At 41.4% G+C, this 19,530-nt stretch overlaps 1 protein-coding gene across 5 annotated transcripts; it reads left to right on the top strand.

Moving 5' to 3' along the window:
* The first annotated feature begins 495 nt into the window (after window positions 1–495).
* Window positions 496–17,426, top strand: rasgrp2 (RAS guanyl releasing protein 2 (calcium and DAG-regulated)). 5 transcript variants are annotated; one of them, XR_010015053.1, is made up of 18 exons: window positions 496–584; window positions 2,289–2,453; window positions 4,211–4,313; window positions 4,484–4,534; window positions 5,536–5,667; window positions 6,616–6,757; window positions 8,454–8,627; window positions 8,732–8,848; window positions 9,718–9,999; window positions 10,743–10,823; window positions 11,116–11,223; window positions 11,325–11,440; window positions 11,555–11,696; window positions 12,710–12,743; window positions 12,831–12,989; window positions 14,703–14,765; window positions 16,351–16,522; window positions 16,953–17,426. XR_010015053.1 is itself a non-coding variant. In XM_063012217.1 (17 exons), exons 2-16 carry the CDS (start codon window positions 2,384–2,386, stop codon window positions 14,759–14,761), a joined length of 1,770 nt encoding a protein of 589 aa, XP_062868287.1. In that variant the 5' UTR covers window positions 496–584; window positions 2,289–2,383; the 3' UTR covers window positions 14,762–14,765; window positions 16,953–17,426. The 5 variants fall into 5 exon arrangements, 2 of the variants coding, with proteins under 2 accessions (XP_062868287.1, XP_062868288.1); XR_010015055.1 differs by having other exon boundaries at window positions 12,808–12,989; XR_010015054.1 differs by lacking the exon at window positions 16,351–16,522 and having other exon boundaries at window positions 12,808–12,989.
* Window positions 17,427–19,530: the final 2,104 nt, after the last annotated feature.

The following is a 19,530-nucleotide window of genomic DNA, read 5'->3' as shown; positions in this document are numbered from 1 at the left end:
AAACATTAATAACAAAAGGATTAATTGTACTAATATTTTTACGTTTTGTTTAAATACAGGTTACAAGATTCATAAATGATTGCTCCCTGTTTTCATTTGCATTTTGCATACTGTCCCAACATTCAGCTTTGTAAAACAATGTATCCATTATTCAGCCATGTATTCAAATTTCACCACACTGTGTCCTAAACAACATCAGCAAAACTGTACGACATTGTCTGTATACAAATATACAATATCTTTCTGTACTTGTTAGTTCTGTTAGACTTCTAACTTGTAACACTGGACTACATTTGGCGTAATGGGTACAGTTGTGCCCACATTTTCTTCCACTGAACTCCCGCTATCACCACCAGTGCTTGTTTTGAGGAAGTTGTTTTGAGGGCCGTGAAAGGTGGTAACCCTTTGGTTAACAACAGGAAATGCAACGACTATTTCACAACCGGCAGGAAACAGCACACGACATAACACTGATCGAGGTGAAGCTCAGGGCTCTAGTACACCACGTCCTTTCACAGTGAAACTACCACCGTTTTGTTTTTTTATGTAGCAGTCTTTATTTTTCAATTTTACAGACCCAGGATGTAAGTAATAAACAGATTTATTAGCTTTTGGATTATTATAATCAGTAGTTATCGTACACACATTGTCTTATTTTCTTAATTTTGTATTTCTTCATAAGCTGAAAATAATACAGGCACAAAGTGTAAGAAAGATATACAGCATGTAGTCTGTTTAATTTATCATAAAAATGTGTTTTTCTATAGTAAAGAGAAGAAAGTAGTTTTTAATTTATCATCTTTAACTGTAAAAATTGCTCAAATTAGCCTAAAATTTTAATGTTACTTGTAAACTTTTAACCAACCTACATCTTTTACACTTAGGTCTAAGTGTAAATGAATACTATTTGTTATAACAGTGTCACATAATTATTATATATATAAAATTTGTTTTTGTTTCCTACGATGCGACACACATGGTTTACTCAGACATACACCGATCAGTCATAACATTAAAACCACCTCCTTGTTTCTACACTCACTGTCCATTTCATCAGCTCCACTTACCATATAGAAGCACTTTGTAGTTCTACAATTACTGACTGTAGTCCATCTGTTTCTTTACATAATTTTTTTAACCTGCTTTCACCCTGTTCTTCAATGGTCAGGAACCCCACAGGACCACCACAGAGCAGGTATTATTTAGGTGGTGGATCATTCTCAGCACTGCAGTGACACTGACATGGTTGTGGTGTGTTAGTGTGTGTTGTGCTGGTATTAGTGGATGAGACACAGCAATGGTGCTGGAGTTTTTTAATACCGTGTCCACTCACTGTCCACTCTATTAGACACTCCTACCTAGTTGGCCCACCTTGTAGATGTAAAGTCAGAGACGATCACTCATCTATTGCTGCTGTTTGAGTTGGTCATCTTCTAGACCTTCATCAGTGGTCACAGGACGCTGCCTATGGGGCGCTGTTGGCTGGACATTTTTTAGGTTGTTGAACAATTCTCAGTCCAGCAGGGACAGTGATGTGTTTAAAAACTCCAGCAGTGCTGCTGTGTCTGATCCACTCATACCAGCACAACACACACTAACACACCACCATCATGTCAGTGTCACTGCAGTGCTCAGAATAATCCACCACCCAAATAATACCTGCTCTGTGGTGGTCCTGGGAGAATCCTGACCATTGAAGAACAGCATGAAAGGGGGCTAACAAAGCATGCAGAGAAACAGATGGACTACAGTCAGTAATTGTAGAACTACAAAGTGCTTCTATATGGTAAGTGGAGCTGATAAAATTGACAGTGAGTGTAGAAACAAGGAGGTGGTTTTAATGTTATGGCTGATCGGTGTATGTGGACACGTGACAATGAGCTTACTGCTCTCATTTAGAGGATCTATAGAGATTTGTAGAGCACTTGTGAGGTAAGACACTGATTTTAGACAGGAAGGTCTGGCTTGCCAATGATGTTCTATTTCATCCAAAAAAGTGTTTATTGAGGTTGAGGTCAGAGCTCTGTACAGGCGACTGAAGTTCCTCCACACTAAACCAGTCTTACAAAAGAAATATTAATTCCTGTTGACGCAAGTGGTGGAATTTACTTTTAGCTCAGTGACACATTCTCCTTCATAAAGACTCCCGTATTCGTCAATAGGCTGGTTTGCATTTCTTACTGTTGCTTAAGAACTAATAATGCTGCACACAGTCAATGATACAAAGCTTCCTTTTTATCTCAAACGTTTGCTCTGACTCACTTGATTCTGTCATGCTGTATTTGCAGAGTGACAAAGAAGGATCAAAGAAAGGCGTAGAAAATTGGGAAGAGAAAAAAAACGAGGACACGGAGAGAGAAAGGGGTAGAGCGAGGAGAGGAAGATGGAGAGCGTTTTATTGGATCAGGCTGTGAGTGTGGATGAGCTGGTGGATGCCTGCATCAAAGCGTTCGGTCAGTATTCCCATTTATTCTGAGGGTATAAGCTCAATGATCTTACAGCTCAGCTCCAGAGCTGGATGTTTTTTTCACTGTTGATTAGAAGAAATGCTCTTATTCTCAATGTAAACATCAGAGCAGTTCTGTCAAACCAAGTGCTCTTCACTTTCACTGTTGTACACAATGCAGCCCAAGTGTCCAAATGATTCGAATATAATCAGCCTGGGCATATGCTGTTTCTGATGTTTGCTTTTTATTTTGGCACTGGAGCTATCATGCTAAAGTTAGCCATGAGTAACAGAACATTTATTTATTCCCTACAATAACCGCTTCATACTGTTCAGAATCTGGGTGCGTCAAGAGCCACCTGATGCCAATAACCAATCTATCTCATCACTTACAAAAAAAGAGACATTTTGAGTAGCCAATCCACATTTTGGATGTTTTTCTGCATGATCTGCTATCATCTCTGAGGAGGGCAATGGCTAAGGCCCTGTGATGTATTGGCATCCTTTTCAGGGTGTGTTAAATGTTTTACATATATAAGACAGGGTCATGGGCGGCCCGTGTGGTCCGATCCAACAGACGAGCTACTGTAGCTCTAAATGCCCAGTGCATCACAGTTTGTTGCGTATGTGGCTGCATAGCCAAAGACCAGTCAGGGTGCCCATGCTGACCCCTGTCCATCGCTGAAAGCATCGGAACTGGACCACAGACCAATAGAAGAAGGTGGCCTGGTCTGATGAATCACGTTTTCTTTTACATAATGTGGATGGCCGGGTGCGTGGGCGTCGCTTACCTGGGGAACACATGGCACCAGGCAAGCCGGCGGAGGCAGTGTGATACTTTGGGCAATGTTCTGCTGGGAAACCTTGGGTCCTGCCATCCATGTGGATGTCACTTTGACATGAACCACCTACCTAAGCATTGTTGCAGACCATGTACACTCTTTCATGGAAACGGTATTCCCTGATGGCTGTGCCCTCTTTCAGCATGATAATGCGCCCTGCCACAAAGCAAAAATGGTTCTGGAACGGTTTGAGGAGCACAACAACGAGTTTGAGGTGTTGGCTTGGCCTACAAATTCCCCAGATCTCGATCAAATCGAGCGTCTGTGGGATGTGCTGGACAAACACGTACAATCCATGGAGGCCCTACTTCGCAACTTACAGGAGTTAAAGGATCTGCTGCTAACATCTTGGTGCCAGATACCACAGCACACCTTCAGGGGTCTGGTGGAATCCATGCCTTGAGGGGTCAGGGCTGTTTTGGCAGCAAAAGGGGAACCAACACAATAATATAACCCCTGGGATCACTCACACCTCAACCAGTAGAGCATTTTTTGTTTAGCCTAATAGCAAGGTTGTCTCTCTGTCTTTTTAAGAGTAAGGATGGTTATTTATCCAAGTCTGTCATAAATTTTGAGACTATTTCTTTTAAAAAGCTTCTCCTTTACAGTCCAGCTTTAAGGCAGTAATTTTTTTATGGCAGCCTATATAAAGTTACAGTTTGGATTTATCCAGCCATGACGAAAAAAACATTGTTCCATGTACATTATAATGGGTCCAGGCAAATTAGCCTATAATGGGTACAGCAACATCACGAGCTAAAGTCAATTATAATCACTAACAATAAACTGAAAGGCTAAGCAACAAAGGCTCTATTCAAAGGCTAAATTCATAGTTTTGTCCCAGTTATGAACTGTATGAAAGTAAGAAAACAATTCACTAACACAGATAAGCTCATAATTTCTCTCTGCAAATACTTTTCAGATGATGAAGGTTCACTAAATGATGCCTCTCTGGTGCGGATGTTCCTCATGATGCATCCCTGGTACCTTTCATCCAGTGACTTCGCCAAGAAGCTTCTGCACAAGTATCCTTTTTCACTAACCGCAAATCATCCTCAATCCAATCCTAACAGAATCAAAGGCATAATTTACCTTTCAAGCTTTCTGCACTAAGCATCGTTTGTCACTGTGAGAGACGCTCGGCACTGTCACATGTTCGTACTGAGTTATACCGAGATTGACCGTAACAACACAGATCTCAGAATTGCTCTGCCAGTTGTCGCTCTCAGATTTGTCATCTTGTCAAGTAAGTGAAGATTCAAATCATGCTTTTTTTTTTGCTGAACTGTAAATAAATGTCCAGTCTGATGCAGCATTATACACTGATCAACCATAACATTAAAACCACCTCCTTGTTTCTACACTCACTGTCCATTTCATCAGCTCCACTTACCATATAGAAGCACTACTGTAGCTACTGACTGTAGTTCATCTGTTTCTCTGCATGCTTTGTTAGCCCCCTTTCACCCTGTTCTTTAATGGTCAGGACCCCCACAGGACCACTACAGAGTAGGTATTATTTAGGTGGTGGATCATTCTCAGCACTGCAGTGACACTGACATGGTTGTGGTGTGTTAGTGTGTTGTGCTGGTATTAGTGGATCAGACACAGCAGTGCTGCTGGAGTTTTAAACACCTCACTGTCACTGCTGGTCTGAGAATAGCCCACCAACCTAAAATACAGCCAACAGCACCCTGTGGGCAGCGTTTGTGACCACTGATGAAGGTCTAGAAGATGACCAACTCAAACAGCAGCAATAGATGAGCGATCGTCTCTGACATTACATCTACAAGGTGGACCAACTAGGTAGGAGTGTCTAATAGAGTGGACAGTGAGTGGACACGGTATTTGAAAACTCCAGCAGAATGAGACACACTAACACACCACCACCATGTCAGTGTCACTGCAGTGCTGAGAATCGTTCACCACCTAAATAATACCTACTCTGTGGTGGTCCTGACCACTGAAGAACAGCATGAAAGGGGGTTAACAAAGCATGCCAGATAACCAGATGGACCACAGTCAGTAATTGTAGAACAAAGTGCTTCTATATGGTAAGTGGAGCTGATAAAATGGACAGTGAGTGTAGAAACAAGGAGGTGGTTTTAATGTTATGGCTGATCAGTGTATGGTCACAGCTCTAAAAAACTGGCTGTAGGAATGCCTAAAGCTCTCATTGTTGTCGTGATGCACTTAGACCTATTTCATGCATTGCCAAGCTACACATTTTGTTCTGACTTCTCTCAGGTATTGGATAGGCGAGTTCCCGGCTGAATTTGACCTGAACCCAGATCTGGCTGAGCAGATTCGATGTCTGAAGGAGCTGCTGAAGCAGAATGGAGATGTGAGGCGTAGTCTCCTCATAGACATTGACAGCATGTGAGTCAGGAAGCCCAAACAGCACAACATTACAAAAGAACATTACAACGATATTCTTTCTTCACATATCCCAGCTTGCTAGGAAGCTGAGGTCAGAGGGCAGGGTCAGACATTGTACGGCACCCCTGGAACAGAGAGGGTTAAGGACCTTGATCAAGGGCCCAACAGTGGCAGCATGGCAGAGCAGGGATTCGAACTCTCAACCTTTCATTTGATAGCCCAAAGCTCTAGCCACTAGGCTACCACTGTCCCACGACCCCTTTATTCAAAGAACAAAGAAAACCAACACTTTTATTATCTTTGTACTTATAATTGCCTGGTTAGTTACTTAATCTACCAGTTCACCCAATTAGGCCTGATATTAGCCAGTCCTGTTAAATCTAAATATCACAAAACCTAATCCTAAACATCATCAATAGCAGCTGTTCACCTTAAATATTAATACAAGAACATTGTGTCTAGAGGCTTTGAAATATTAAAGTCTAGAACAGGCCCAGCGTAAAACCATTATCTCCAAGAGTAGGTGAACATCAGCCAGTCTGTTTATATTTTCCAAGGACTCAACTCAACCAGGAAGCAAAAGCAAGGTTCTAAAGAACATCTACAAATTTGTATAGCATCAGCCGACATCTGCAAGCATGAAGTCACAATACGAAAGAACCTAACCCAAGTCAGGCAGCATGGTGGTGCAGATGGTTTGAGTACTGGGGATGAACTGGTTTCTTCCCTCCTCTATATTGTTCCTGAGCTTGTGCTGAGCTGAGTGTGGGGCCCTGCAATGGACTGGCACCCTCAACAAACAACTGTATTCCTATCTCATTTCACTTTTATTAGATGTTTACTGTTTAATTTTATTAAATGTAAAACCATTGGATTACAGGCTTAGCTTTCTTTGTAAACTTTGAAGAATATTGGGTAGCCGTGTGCTTCACCCTTTTCTCTCTGCAGCCCATCATATGAATGGAAACGAGAACTGAACGCAAGTGTTCAAAAGAAGAGTAAAACCTCCCTGCTGTTTGACCACCTTGACGCCTCGACCCTGGCTGAGCACCTCACTTACATGGAGTACAAGTCCTTCTGCAAGATCCTGGTAAGATGCCAAGTCAAACTGTTAAAGTGTGTAAGCAGCTAACTCTAGGTACCAGAGTTTATCCCACAGTGAATACTAGAGGTGCAGTCAAGATGGCTGTTTTTTTCTTTTGCCTTTGTTGTGCCCTAGATTTGAAAGGGAGTTGATATGAGTTTACATATTTAGAGTTTAAATGTACAGTGCTATGGTTTAATACAGGGATTTTTTAAAAACTTTTTTTCAATCAACCCACATTTTTACCACAAACTAGGAAACACGAACAATGCATCAATGCGTGAACGAAACACAAAATGAAATATATTGAATTATTAAAAATGGTGGCAATCTGGTCTCACTGTGGTTTACAAGATGTAACGTAAGGCCTCCACAAGGGGGCATTCAGGTGCAAGTTTATTTCTTCTTCTTTTTTTTCTGTAACCAATTTTATTGGCTCATGAACCACCCAAGGGTTGCCACCCAGGGTTTGAAAAACCCTGGTGTAGTAATTATTATTATTTATTTTATTTATTAGAATTTTTACGTCATGTTTTACACTTTATGTTACATTTATGACAGAAACGGGTTATCCGTTACACAAGATTCATCACTTCACAAGTTTTAATGTCAAACACAGTCATGGACAATTTTGTATCTCCAATTCACCTCACTTGCATGTCTTTAGAAAGTGGGAGGAAACTGGAGCTCCCGGAGGAAACCCACACAGACACGGGGAGAACATGCAAACTCCACACAGAAAGGACCCGGACCGCCCCACCTGGGGATCGAACCCAGGACCTTCTTGCTGTGAGGCGACAGTGTTACCCACTGAGCCACCGTGCCACCCTGTGTAGTAATTACATTGTATTATGTATTCAAGGAACACAATTATTCAGCTCTTGGACAAATGGTCTTCCATTCTTGAAAGATAATTCTTAAAACTAAACTTAATTGCTTTTGTCAATTTTTTAATGGATTTACAATCAGTGAATATTTTATGAGCCACACCTAGCATATGGGTTGTGGGTATACAATCACTGACTGTAGCCCATCTGTTGCTCTGTGCTGAAATGGCAGAGAGTGATGAATTGGGACGAGCGTGCAGATTTGTAACCACCTCAAAGGATAATAAAGCCAGCATTGGAAGAAGATGTACACACAAGTGCATGAAAAAAGTCTCTAACTCTACACCTACAACCAGCCCTAACAGGGAAGGCGTTCCTAATAAAGAGGCCAGCAAGTCTATTCTAAACATTATTAAAAAATCTCAACAACACTGCTGCTGTCAAAACTATCTGACTCCTGTCACTTTATTTGCTCATATTTTTACATTTTTGTTCCAATAACAATCTGCTGTTAAGAAACAAGGTCTCGTAGCCTCTGTGAAAACAAGTTTATCCTCCATATTGTGTGAACACATCAATTCTCACCTGCAAGCAGCCGCATCGCAATAATACATTCAGTGTGAATCCAGCCTGACAGCTTTTACCTCGTGTTTCATGTTAGCAAGGCGCAAACTTTGGAAGCCAAACATGTTGTGGCTAATTGACCTCTGTGGTGTAAGGAAAAATGTAATTACTTTCAGTTTTGACAAATTAATTTGTTCATTTCTAATTTTACCAGCACTTAATGAAGCGCTAAAGCAGCGCAAGATCCTGATGTTTTATTACTGTAGCTGAAAAAGTGATTGGTGTCTTGCTGAGGTCTCTTATTTCCCCAGTTCCAGGACTACCACAGCTTTGTGATGCACGGCTGCACTGTAGATAACCCGATTCTGGAGCGTTTTATCACCCTCTTCAACAGGGTGTCCCAGTGGATCCAGATGATGGTGCTGAGTAAACCAACAGCTCAGCAAAGAGCCAACGTCATCACTGACTTCATTACAGTGGGACAGGTCAGAGTGCCCTTCGACCAGGGGCTCATCCTTCCTTTAGAAACATCTCCTTACTAGGCCATTTTGGAGAATGATGGGCCATTTGTGTGGGTGTGTGTGTTTAGAGATTGCTGGAGCTGCAGAACTTTAATACACTCATGGCGGTGGTTGGAGGTTTGAGTAACAGTTCCATCTCCAGACTTAAAGACACTCAGGCTCTTCTAAGCAACGAATCCCGAAAGGTACAAAACTACAATCTAGTGATTGACAATTTAAATGCTGCATATTGATTTTATCTGTTTAATCTGGATTTTATGCATTTGATTAGGGGCATAGGAACCAGGGGGACATCCCCCACCCCAATAAAATCAACAATAAAACTAACACATGATTGCATTCAATTACTTTCATGAATAAAATACACTGGACATACCATCAAAAATACAAATAGTATTGTCTGTTGGAATGTGTGCCTATTCAGTCAACAAGCATTTGTATGGCTTGGCACTGATGTTGGTCAAGAAAGCCTCAATTGATGTTCCGGTTCATTCCAAAGCTGGTCAGTGGGGCTGAAATAAGGACACAAATTCTCACAGACACACTCCCAAATATTGTGGAAAGCTTTCCCAGAAATAGAAGAGGTGAAAGCTTATGTCCAGGTGTCCATATTTAACCGTAAATACATTTTCCGTCCAACTGCGCCCCCTCAACCTGAGAGGCCAAAGTGAGCATTACAGGTCGCTCTTTTATTCATTCACTGTCTGTATTACTAATGCTTTGGAATTTTGGGAGGAAACCAGAGCACCCAGAGGAAACCCACATGGACACAGGGAGAACATGTAAACTTCACACAGAAAGGACTCTGCCTGCTTGGCTGGGGAATCGAACCCTGGCCCCTCTTGCTTTGATGAAACAGCACTACGAATTCATATTTAGTGACTACATTTTTCCTTTTTTACCCCACATACACTTTTAAAATAGCTTCAGCATCATGGTGCTGCTCTGATATCAGCCCACCAGACGTAGCGATCCCCATGGCAGGTCCATTTTCTAGCATCCCCTTATCTCCCAGTTCTAACAAAGACTAACACCTTTTATTATGTTTTATCAGCTGTTTGAAGGGCTGGTGGAGCTGATCACATCGAGCGGGAACTACAGCCGCTACCGACAGCGCTTCTCAGAGAGCGCTGGCTTCCGTTTCCCCATCCTGGGCGTGCACCTGAAGGACCTGATCGCCGTCCACGTTGCTCATTCTGACTGGGCTGACCCGGAGAAAACGCAGGTCAACCTAACAAAGACTAAGCAGCTGTATGCGATCCTGCAGGAGCTAGCAGTGATCCAGAGCACTCCTCCTGACATTCATGCCAACCCGGACCTCCTCAGCCTGCTCATTGTATGTCTCGGGGGTGAAATTAATGGGTTAAAATTGGTGCAAATCAAATGCTTTATTTGCTATGTAAATATACTGTATATTCATTGATTATCATGGCTGCAGCTATCACATAGATTGATTTTGTGGGTATACAAATACTGACTGTACCACATTTATCAGTCAATTAATTAATTAATTAATGCAATTTATTAATTAAGGACTCCATAGTAACTAAATGTTATTTGGCTGGTGGATCATTCTCAGCACTGCAGCAATGTTGACATGGTGACGTGTTGTTTTGGTATGAGTGCATCAGGTGCAGCAGTGTTGTTGGGATTTTTAATATCTTATTTTTAATGCTTGGATGATGATATGGCTCCAACCAATAATATAAAGCCAACAGCATACAGTGATCAAACAGTGTACAGTGAAAAATGAAAATAGCCCTAGTGTGTGTTGCTTATTAAAAATCCCAACAACACTACTGCACCTAATACACTCACAAAGAACAACTTACATTATTATGTTATTACCATGTTAACATCATTGCAGTGCTGAGAAAGGTCTACCAGCCAAACATCAGTGGTCGGGGGTCTTATATGGGTCCCTTTTAATTAATAAATGCAGTATGCTGGTGGCAAAATTTTTTAATTTCATGTAGTCATGAGCATTTGCAGATTATAAACTAGATTTATTCATTGGATTTAATGACAGGTGTGTGTTAGTGTATCATAATGAAATCTTTTCTGTCTGACGGAGCGTAGGTGTCTCTGGACCAGTACCACACAGAGGAGGAAATCTATCAGCTGTCTCTGCAGAGAGAACCTCGCAGCCTAAAATTATCAGTGAGTTCCTTCTGACCGGCATCAGCCATGCATAAAGCTGAGCGACAGAAACTTGCCTCCAATTACTAGCACTCACGCCACAGTTTTGACAGATTAATGTACTGATTTTGATGGCATAATCCACTTACTTGGGCTTGCAGCTAGAAAATTAGACCAGTACCCTGCAATTATTCTTTTCACTGCTCCGACAGGACTCATTTATACAAATCCATCAGCGCTGTGTTTTATTTTACCGTTTTGACTACTCTGTTATTTATTTATTTATTTTGTCTTTTTTTTTTTGGCTTACTAGGTGTCCGGTTCAAACCCTCAGTCTCCACAAATAGAGCAGTGGGCATCTTCGGTCCAATCCAAACCTGATCCAGTCATCCTCAACAAACACATTGAAAAGATGGTGGAGGCAGGTTACATACCCTTGACTAATTCCTGCATGTCTAATTCATGTGTGTCTTTTATTAACCCAGTGTGATATCAGAAAACTGAACCTGTTTTATATTTTAGTCTGTATTTAAAAATTTTGACACGGACAGTGATGGCTACATTACCCAAAAAGAGTTCGAGAGCATCAGGAACAACTTCCCCTACCTCAGCAAGCTTGATGACCTGGACCAGCACCAGTAAGTCCAAGATTCTTTTTATTTAAGGCTTCATTTGTCATTTGTTCTAAATTTTTCCTTAGTGCTACTTGTGCCACAGAATTGACTTTTCTTTGCCCACACTTTACCCTAAAGGAATGGCAGAATTAGCAAAGTCCAGATGATTGAATATTTCGGTAAAGCCAGCTCCACGCTGAACTGTAAAATGGGCTTTGTGCACACATTTACACCAAGGAATTGCATCAAACCCACAGTCTGCCAACACTGCTCAGGCATTGTGAGTACACACACACACACACACTTACTCACTCACTCACTTACTTTACCACTTATCTAATCATGATCTTGTGTGTGTGTGTGGGGGGGGGGGCTCACAGTAACACCCTGGATGGGGCGCCAGTCCATCGGAGGGCAGACACACACACGCACACACACACATACACACACCCATTCACCTAAAGGGCAATACAGTGTCTCACTCACTCACTTACTTTACCACTTATCCAATCAGGGTCTTGGGGGGGGGAGAGCCTATCCCAGCTTTTCAATGGGCGCAAGGCACACAGTAACACCCTGGATGGGGCACCAGTCCATCGCAAGGCAGACACACACACACACAAACACACACACACACACACACACACACACACACACACACACACATTCACCTTTAGGGCAATTCAGTGTCTCCAATTAAGCTGACTGCATGTTTTTGGACCACACACACACACACACACACACACACACACACACACAAATTGATTTACAGTGTTGCATATCAATAGTCTGTTTTCTTCTAGCACAATATGATATAAATTTGGTCCACAGGCTACAGACTCAGACTGCATTTGTATTTATTTCCATTATTTCCATTTTATCCTGGTCCATTCACCTTGGGCCCAGCATCACCAGGAAACAATGGGTGCCAGCTGTGGGCACAACATCCCAAACAGAAAGCAAACCTTTACCTCATAGCTCAGCTGAAACTGAAGTCTGATGAGCTACATTTGGGATAGGTAGAATAATAATGACATCCTTTAAGAGATGGAGACAGGAGGTGTAGGCTGCTGTGGTTCACAGTTGATTCAGGAGGACTGAAAGGGGTACAAAAGGCTGCGGACAATTGCCACTTCCTGTTTTTTTACTTCTTGTAAGACAGTCTCTCAACCCCACATTTCCGTGAACCTTCAGCGTTTGGTTTTAAAAACCATATGTATGTGAATGTATTTCTTCCTCATGCTCTGTTCTATCTAGCACTCAGTAATAACTGGTCTGTGTTGTTTCTCATAGATGTGGGCATTTACCAAACGATACAAATGCCAAGGTAAGAATTCTATTCTTATCAACATGGAAATTCTGTTTTTAATGCCCCCACGTCTTACCCTCAGCTCTGTCTCTCTCTGGCTGCCAGTGTGTGGTGTTAGCTGTCATAAAGACTGCCGCAGTCGTTTGGCTGTTGAGTGTCGCAAACGGGCTAAAAGTGTCAGTTTTGACAGTCCCATTCCACAGATCAGCCGCTCGCTCAGCTTTCCCCCACCTACTGGAAAAAATACTGAGCCTGAGTGCACAGGTAAACCACACACACTTACACAGTCACATGCGCAGCATGACCAGCGGGTGGGGGCTGGATATTCACTGCATTTACATAAACAATATTATTCTGATATTGTTGAATTTTAAAGGTTATCTGATTATTAAATGCTTATGTAAACAGCACATTGTGAAACCCTGATTCAGAAACAGACCTTTTAATATACGCAATATGGCCAAAAGTATTTGGACGCCTGACAATGCGCTTGTTGGACTTTCTATTTAAAAACAAATGGTATTTTTTTCTCCCCTTTTTAGCGCGTCCAATTGCCCAATTGCGTCATGCTTCCTCTCCACCAATGCCGATCCTCGCTCTGATTGAGGAGAACGAAGCTAACCCACGCTCCCTCCGACACGTGGGTAGCAGCCGTATGCATTTTGTCACCTACACTTTGACAAGTGAAATGCGGATCAGCACGGAGAGACACACCCTGAGAGCACTCTTTTCCCTGTGCAGGCGCCATCAATCAGCCAGCAGAGGTCGTAATTGCATTAGTTATGAGAGGGTCTCTATCCGGCTTTTAATATCCCACCCTTATCTAAACAACAGGCCAATCGTTGTTCATGTGGCTGCTCAGCCCAGCCGGCAGGCAGAGCTGAGACTCGACACGATATATTCGAGATCCCAGCTCTGGTTCCAGCATGCAGTTTACCGCTGCGCCACCTGAGCGGCACAAATGGTATTAAAATAGAGTGACCTCTATGTGATCTTTTTAGCTAAAACATGAGCCACTCTTTTGAGAAGGCTTTTCACAAGACTTTTAAGTATGTCTGTTGGATTTTGTGCCTATTCAGTCACAAGTACATTTGTATGACTGGCCACTGATGTTCGTCCAAAGCTGTTCAGCGAGACTGAGGTCAGAGCTCTGGAGAGAAACCCTGACTGGAGAAACCAAGCTTTTCTTTATGTCTTTATAGCCCTTGCTTTGTGCACAGGGGCACAGCCATGCTGGAACAGAAAAAGACCTTCCCTGAACTGTTGCTACAAAGTTGAAAGCATATCATTTCCTTTATATAATTGATTTATTACATCTGTTAGCAATTGTTGAGGCTCAAACACAACTCCATAAATTCAGTAATTAAATGGGGTGTCCCAATAGTTTTGTCCATATAGCGTATCTCAAAAGTGGACCCAAATGTTATGTGTGCTATCTATCAGAGTCACAGCCATGAAACCTCAGCTATAATTTTTATGGTAAAGGTGGGAGGAATAAAAAACATTTTAAATTAAGTGCCCTCATTACATGAAACAAGATTAAATATATATTTAAATTATACACTGATCAGCCATAACATTAAAACCACCTCCTTGTTTCTACACTCACTGTCCATTTTATCATCTCCACTTACCATATAGGAGCACTTTTTTAGCCTGCTTTTACCCTGTTCTTCAATGATCAGACACAGCAGCGCTGCTGTAGTTTTTAAATACCGTGTCCACTCTATTAGACACTCCTACCTAGTTGGTCCACCTTGTAGATGTAAAGTCAGAGACGATCGCTCATCAGTTTTAATGTTATGGCTGATTGGTGTATAAACAAGTACATTTAAGCACATTGGGGGTTCTTTTATGTGTTGGACACATGAAGCTGCTTAAAAATTTAAACAAATAATGCACGAACATATTTTGTTTATTTGCACCAATACAATTTTAACAATCATTATTAATGCATGGAAATTCTTTCTCCTTCAGATATTATAGAGGAGAGTCAAGAGAATGTAGAGCCGGAAGTGTTGGATGATCACCTTTGATGAGGTAAGAACAAAAAAATGAAAATAAGGACACAGTGTCTTGGGAACTTGGGCTTCATACAAACTGTATGATCTTCACATATTTGTTTGGGTTTTTAATGGGTACTTGAGTCTCCTTTGACCTCCTAAAACCAGCCTGGGGTAACTAAACTAAATTTACCCTATGTGTAAGTTACTGTGGTATTGTGTGTGTTGCTCTGCTATGGAATGGAACCCTGGTGTGTATCAGCTTTGCACCCTGAGGTTGAAGGAATGAATAACTGAAGCCTGTAGTTGTTTGTTGATGGTGCCATGTTTATTTATTATTTATTTATTAGGATTTTAACATCTCTATGGTTACGTTCATGACAGTTACTCGTTACACAAGATTCATCAGTTTACAAGTTTGATCTCAATCACAGTCATGGACAATTTTGTATCTCTAATTCACCTCAATTGCACGTCCTTGGACTGTGGTCTAACCGGAGCTCCCGGAGGAAACCCACACAGACATAGGGAGAACAGGCAAACTCCACACAGAAAGGACCTGGACCGCCCGAACTGGGAATCGAACCTGGGACCTTCTTGCTGTGAGGTGACACAGTGCTACCCACTGAGCCACCGTGCCACCCCCATGGTGCCATGTATCCTATTAAGGTTCCCAGAGCACTTAAAAAAATCAACCCCCAATCATCATAGATCCTCCTCCAGACTTAACAGTGAGAATTAGGTTGCTTTTTCTACAACCGTTCTGTTATTATGCCATACAACAGCTACCTGATAGAGACCTTAAATGCTAAAATTATTGCAGGTCTCAAACCCGGATAGAATTAGCAACATGAATAGCAAATTATGCCGGGACTTGTTTGCGGACCAGATCTGCTGTGGTGACTTCTAAATACGGGAGCAGCCGAAAGACAAAGAAACATCTGATTCAAATCTTACACCATGCTTCTTATTGTGCATGGAAGACACTCTATGGACGACAGACTATGGCTATTTTAAAGCGTCTGTAACGAAGATCAGCCATATATGTGTTGGATAACTTTTGTTTTACAAACTGTGCTTTACATACATTCCTACTGTGCATTATTGTGGTTTGTTTAATGATCTGCAGTGATTCAGTGTGAGAAATATGCAATAAGGGGAGATTTCATTTTTAACAGTATTGTTTTATTGACAAGATTTTGAGGGAAACTTGATAGTGGACCTAAGGGATGTTGTATATTAACATGGCTTGATAGTGGAGCTAGGGGGTGCCGTTTATTAGCATGGTTCCTGCTGGCATAAATCGCTTTTCCTTTAAATAATTTAAAGTTTTAGTCATTTGAGTAAAACCTCAGATTAAGTGCACTCATTATGAAAGTGTGCACAGCAAGAAACAAAATTCCACATTTAGGCAACTATAGGCTTCAATTATTCATTTTAACCTCAGGTCCTGGGTTTGATTCTCACTTCTAGCCTCCAATTGTTGGAGGTTTTGCATTTTCCCAGTGACTATTCAGATTTTCTTCTCATCCCCCAAAAACATGCAGTAGGTTAATTTACTCTAAGGGAGTAATGATCCTTGCAATAGACTGGCATCCTGTCTGATCCTGCTTTGTGCCCAGGGTTTCTGGGTAACACAAAACCCACTGTGACTGCCCAGGGTGAAGTGATTAAATGAGCGAAGTTAAAGTGAGCAGGTGGAGGTGAAAATGTGTTACCTTAAATAACAGTAGATTGGTTTGACCAGTCGACTCCAAGCGTTGCCTGGTGGAAAAAGACCCCTGCTAATACAAGGTTAGGATTAAAGTGATGGACTAACTGACCTATACTTGCTTTATTTAACATTTTTAACAATTAAGGACTGTTTTTTAAAAACATTTTAACCACTTTTAAGATCTTGACAGATTTTTTATGCAACAATTAAAATGAATAATTTAAATAAATTACAAATTTTTATTTTAAGCAGTAAATGCTACATTTACATGTATTTATTTATGGGAATTTATTTGTAAAAATAACCAAATCTGACAATTTTTCTTCAAATCAAAAACAATAACAGCAAATGAAGCATCTTCACATCAACACATTTTATCTTTTCAAGAAATAAGGATATTATATTGAAAGTAAAAAAAATGTAATGCCCTTTTCATAACCAGTACTTAATTAATTTGTTCAGGAAACGGTATCTGTAAGGAACTTACTGAACCTTTTTTGTCTTTCACAGGAACACATTATGCCTTTAAAGCTGTGGACCATCTGTACCCAGTGAAGGATTCTCAGCAATTCCCAGATCTGTGGTTTTGATTCAGATATGATACAGACTTTTCACATTTCCAAAAATATTACCTCAGGTCTAAAAATCCACCACCTACCACATCATGCTAAAGAACACACTTCAGAAAGTGAGATATCAGAACTGCAATTTACTTTTGTGGTGTTATGCACTTCATCACACATGCAAGCACCTCAAGCAGACAGTTGCTGTTGTGGGGGCAAGGAGTTGAATACCCACTCAGGCTTTTTTCCATCTACTTGTGTTTATTGGGCACCTGATTAGGCCAGTAGCACTGCTGGTGGGCTAACTTATTAAACTGTTGTACTAAATGAGTGCCTGTTAATGCAGTGCCTGTGTTTTTGACAGATGGCAACATGAAGGCAGCCCAACACCACTGAGTTTTATTTAAGAATAAAGCTGTATCTGATATCTGTTTGTGTTGTTGTGAGTTGTTGTTTTACCTTTGAAGTAACTGAAGCTAGTGTTTTCTTGCTAAAATATGACTTAACCTGGGAATAAGCTACAAGGTCACTTGAATGACATTCCCTACAGACACAGCGATGCTCTTGTTGATTCAGTGTTTGTGATAATATCATGTATGCCAGTAGGGGGCATTGTTGATACAGTTTGATATAGATTTGACTCCATGTGTTCATACACTTGTGTAATCATGATGTACATGTGAATAGCTTTAAATGTCTCAATGCAAGTGTTAACGCTAAAGGTTAGTTTTTTGTGCTTTTGAAAAAGCAGTAAGGATGCCAGTTTGATGCTAAATGTCTATGACGGCTGAAATAAGAAGGAAAAAGGCTCCAGTCACGCCCATATTCCCTCGCAGCTTTCAGACAAAGAACATCATTAGGTAATAGTGCTTGTTTACCGAATTGGCCTCTGAGGAAAAGCTAATCTTGCAGGTCGCAGGCTAGGCCTAGCAAGCTAGGCCACTAAGCACTCAACTGTGATTTCTGACAAAGCTTTAATATCAGGGTGAAAGTCTGGGCACGGTGGGGGTGAGGTTCCCCTGCTGTTCACATAACTACCGACTGCTGGGTGACTTCAAGCCTGCTTTTATACTCCAGCTCACTGCTCTTGTATGTGTGCTTTTCATTTATTTTTCATTCCTACATACTTTCATGGGCTCTTTGAGCGCGCAAATTATTCTCCAGGCACTGTAGTCGACAAGGCTGAAACAATGCAAACAAGGAGAAGTACAATATTGATCATTTTTCCCTTTTATAAACAAACAATAACAGGAAATGCAACGTCGAGAGATCCCTGCGAGGTTTGTGTCTCGCGAGAGCCGCTGATAGTACTTGCTGATATGGACTCACTGCATTACAATTAACCTTGTGAAAGTCTATGCATCAGGGACACGGCTATTCTTCTGTGCAGAGTGAATGTGAGTTTCAGTATCAGTATGCTTGAGGGGACCATCCGGCGTTTCATTTGAATAATCAACTCGTTAATTACAGGCTAAGGAAAGAGGCTGGGCCATTTTGCTAATGTGCTACGTGAAGGTGGAAGAAATCTAGGAAGTGCTGTAGAGATCCTGAGGGAGTCCTTAGGGCCATAGAACGAGGACAGGCTATGAAACGTCTCACCATGCCCACCCACGCCATCATAATTTAGATCTCCTTGGTAGCACAGGAATAGAATTATGCCTCATTGGCATCATTGGTGGTTCCCCTGCAGGGACTTTTTAGTGCTAATGTGTTTATATGTTTGTAGAGGAGGATGTTGAAAGGACTCTGAGTCACACATGTTACAGAAGGTGTGTGTAGGTGAATGCTGCAATGCAAAATATAAAGTATTTTGTAAGAGACGGGACAGGACCTCTAAGAATGTTGGGCTGGAGTCTCCCTTTTTGTACTGGACAGCCACCCCTCGTCCTCCTTATTTATTTATTTATTTATTTAATCATTTAGAAAAATAAAATTTTAAAGAGCTATGAAGGAAATGGTAAGAAGGTGGGTGGGAGGATTCATCAAAGAGGAGAGAAGGGAAGGATGGGTAAATATATAGGCAGTCAAGTTTCAGTGGTCCCTCCAACCTGGCCAGGTGCTCAACAGACACAATTGGCCGTGACTGTTGTGAGAAAGGCCATATGCTGTTATGTGTGGTCAAGGTGCCAGCAAGAGTGGTAAAAAAATACAGAGAAATGATCATGGTCCATGGTGTACATGCTCCATTGCTGGCTGGAGGAAAGATATGGCTAACAAGTGTGTAAAAGGTGTGTAAAAGATGTTATCCTACAGCTCTCTTTGGCCAGTATGGGTGTCATGTATGGTTCAATGGTGTAATTGTTGGCACTCTGGACTTTGAACCTAACAATCCTAGTGGAACCTCTACTCCTTTTGTAGGGCAGTGGTAGCTCTGCAATTAGGTTGCTTGACTGGTAATCAGAAGGTTCAAGGTTCAGGTTCAAGCCCTGCCACCACTGGACTTCTGAGCCAGGTCCTTAACCCTCAGTTGCTTGAAATGTACTCTATCACAACTGTAAGTCACTTTAGATAAAGTTTTCTGCTGA

This window comes from Trichomycterus rosablanca, chromosome 16 (genome assembly GCF_030014385.1).
Source record: "Trichomycterus rosablanca isolate fTriRos1 chromosome 16, fTriRos1.hap1, whole genome shotgun sequence".
Classification (NCBI taxonomy): domain Eukaryota; kingdom Metazoa; phylum Chordata; class Actinopteri; order Siluriformes; family Trichomycteridae; genus Trichomycterus; species Trichomycterus rosablanca.
Note: the sequence above shows the minus strand (reverse complement) of the source record. Positions and strands in the feature narration are given on the sequence as shown.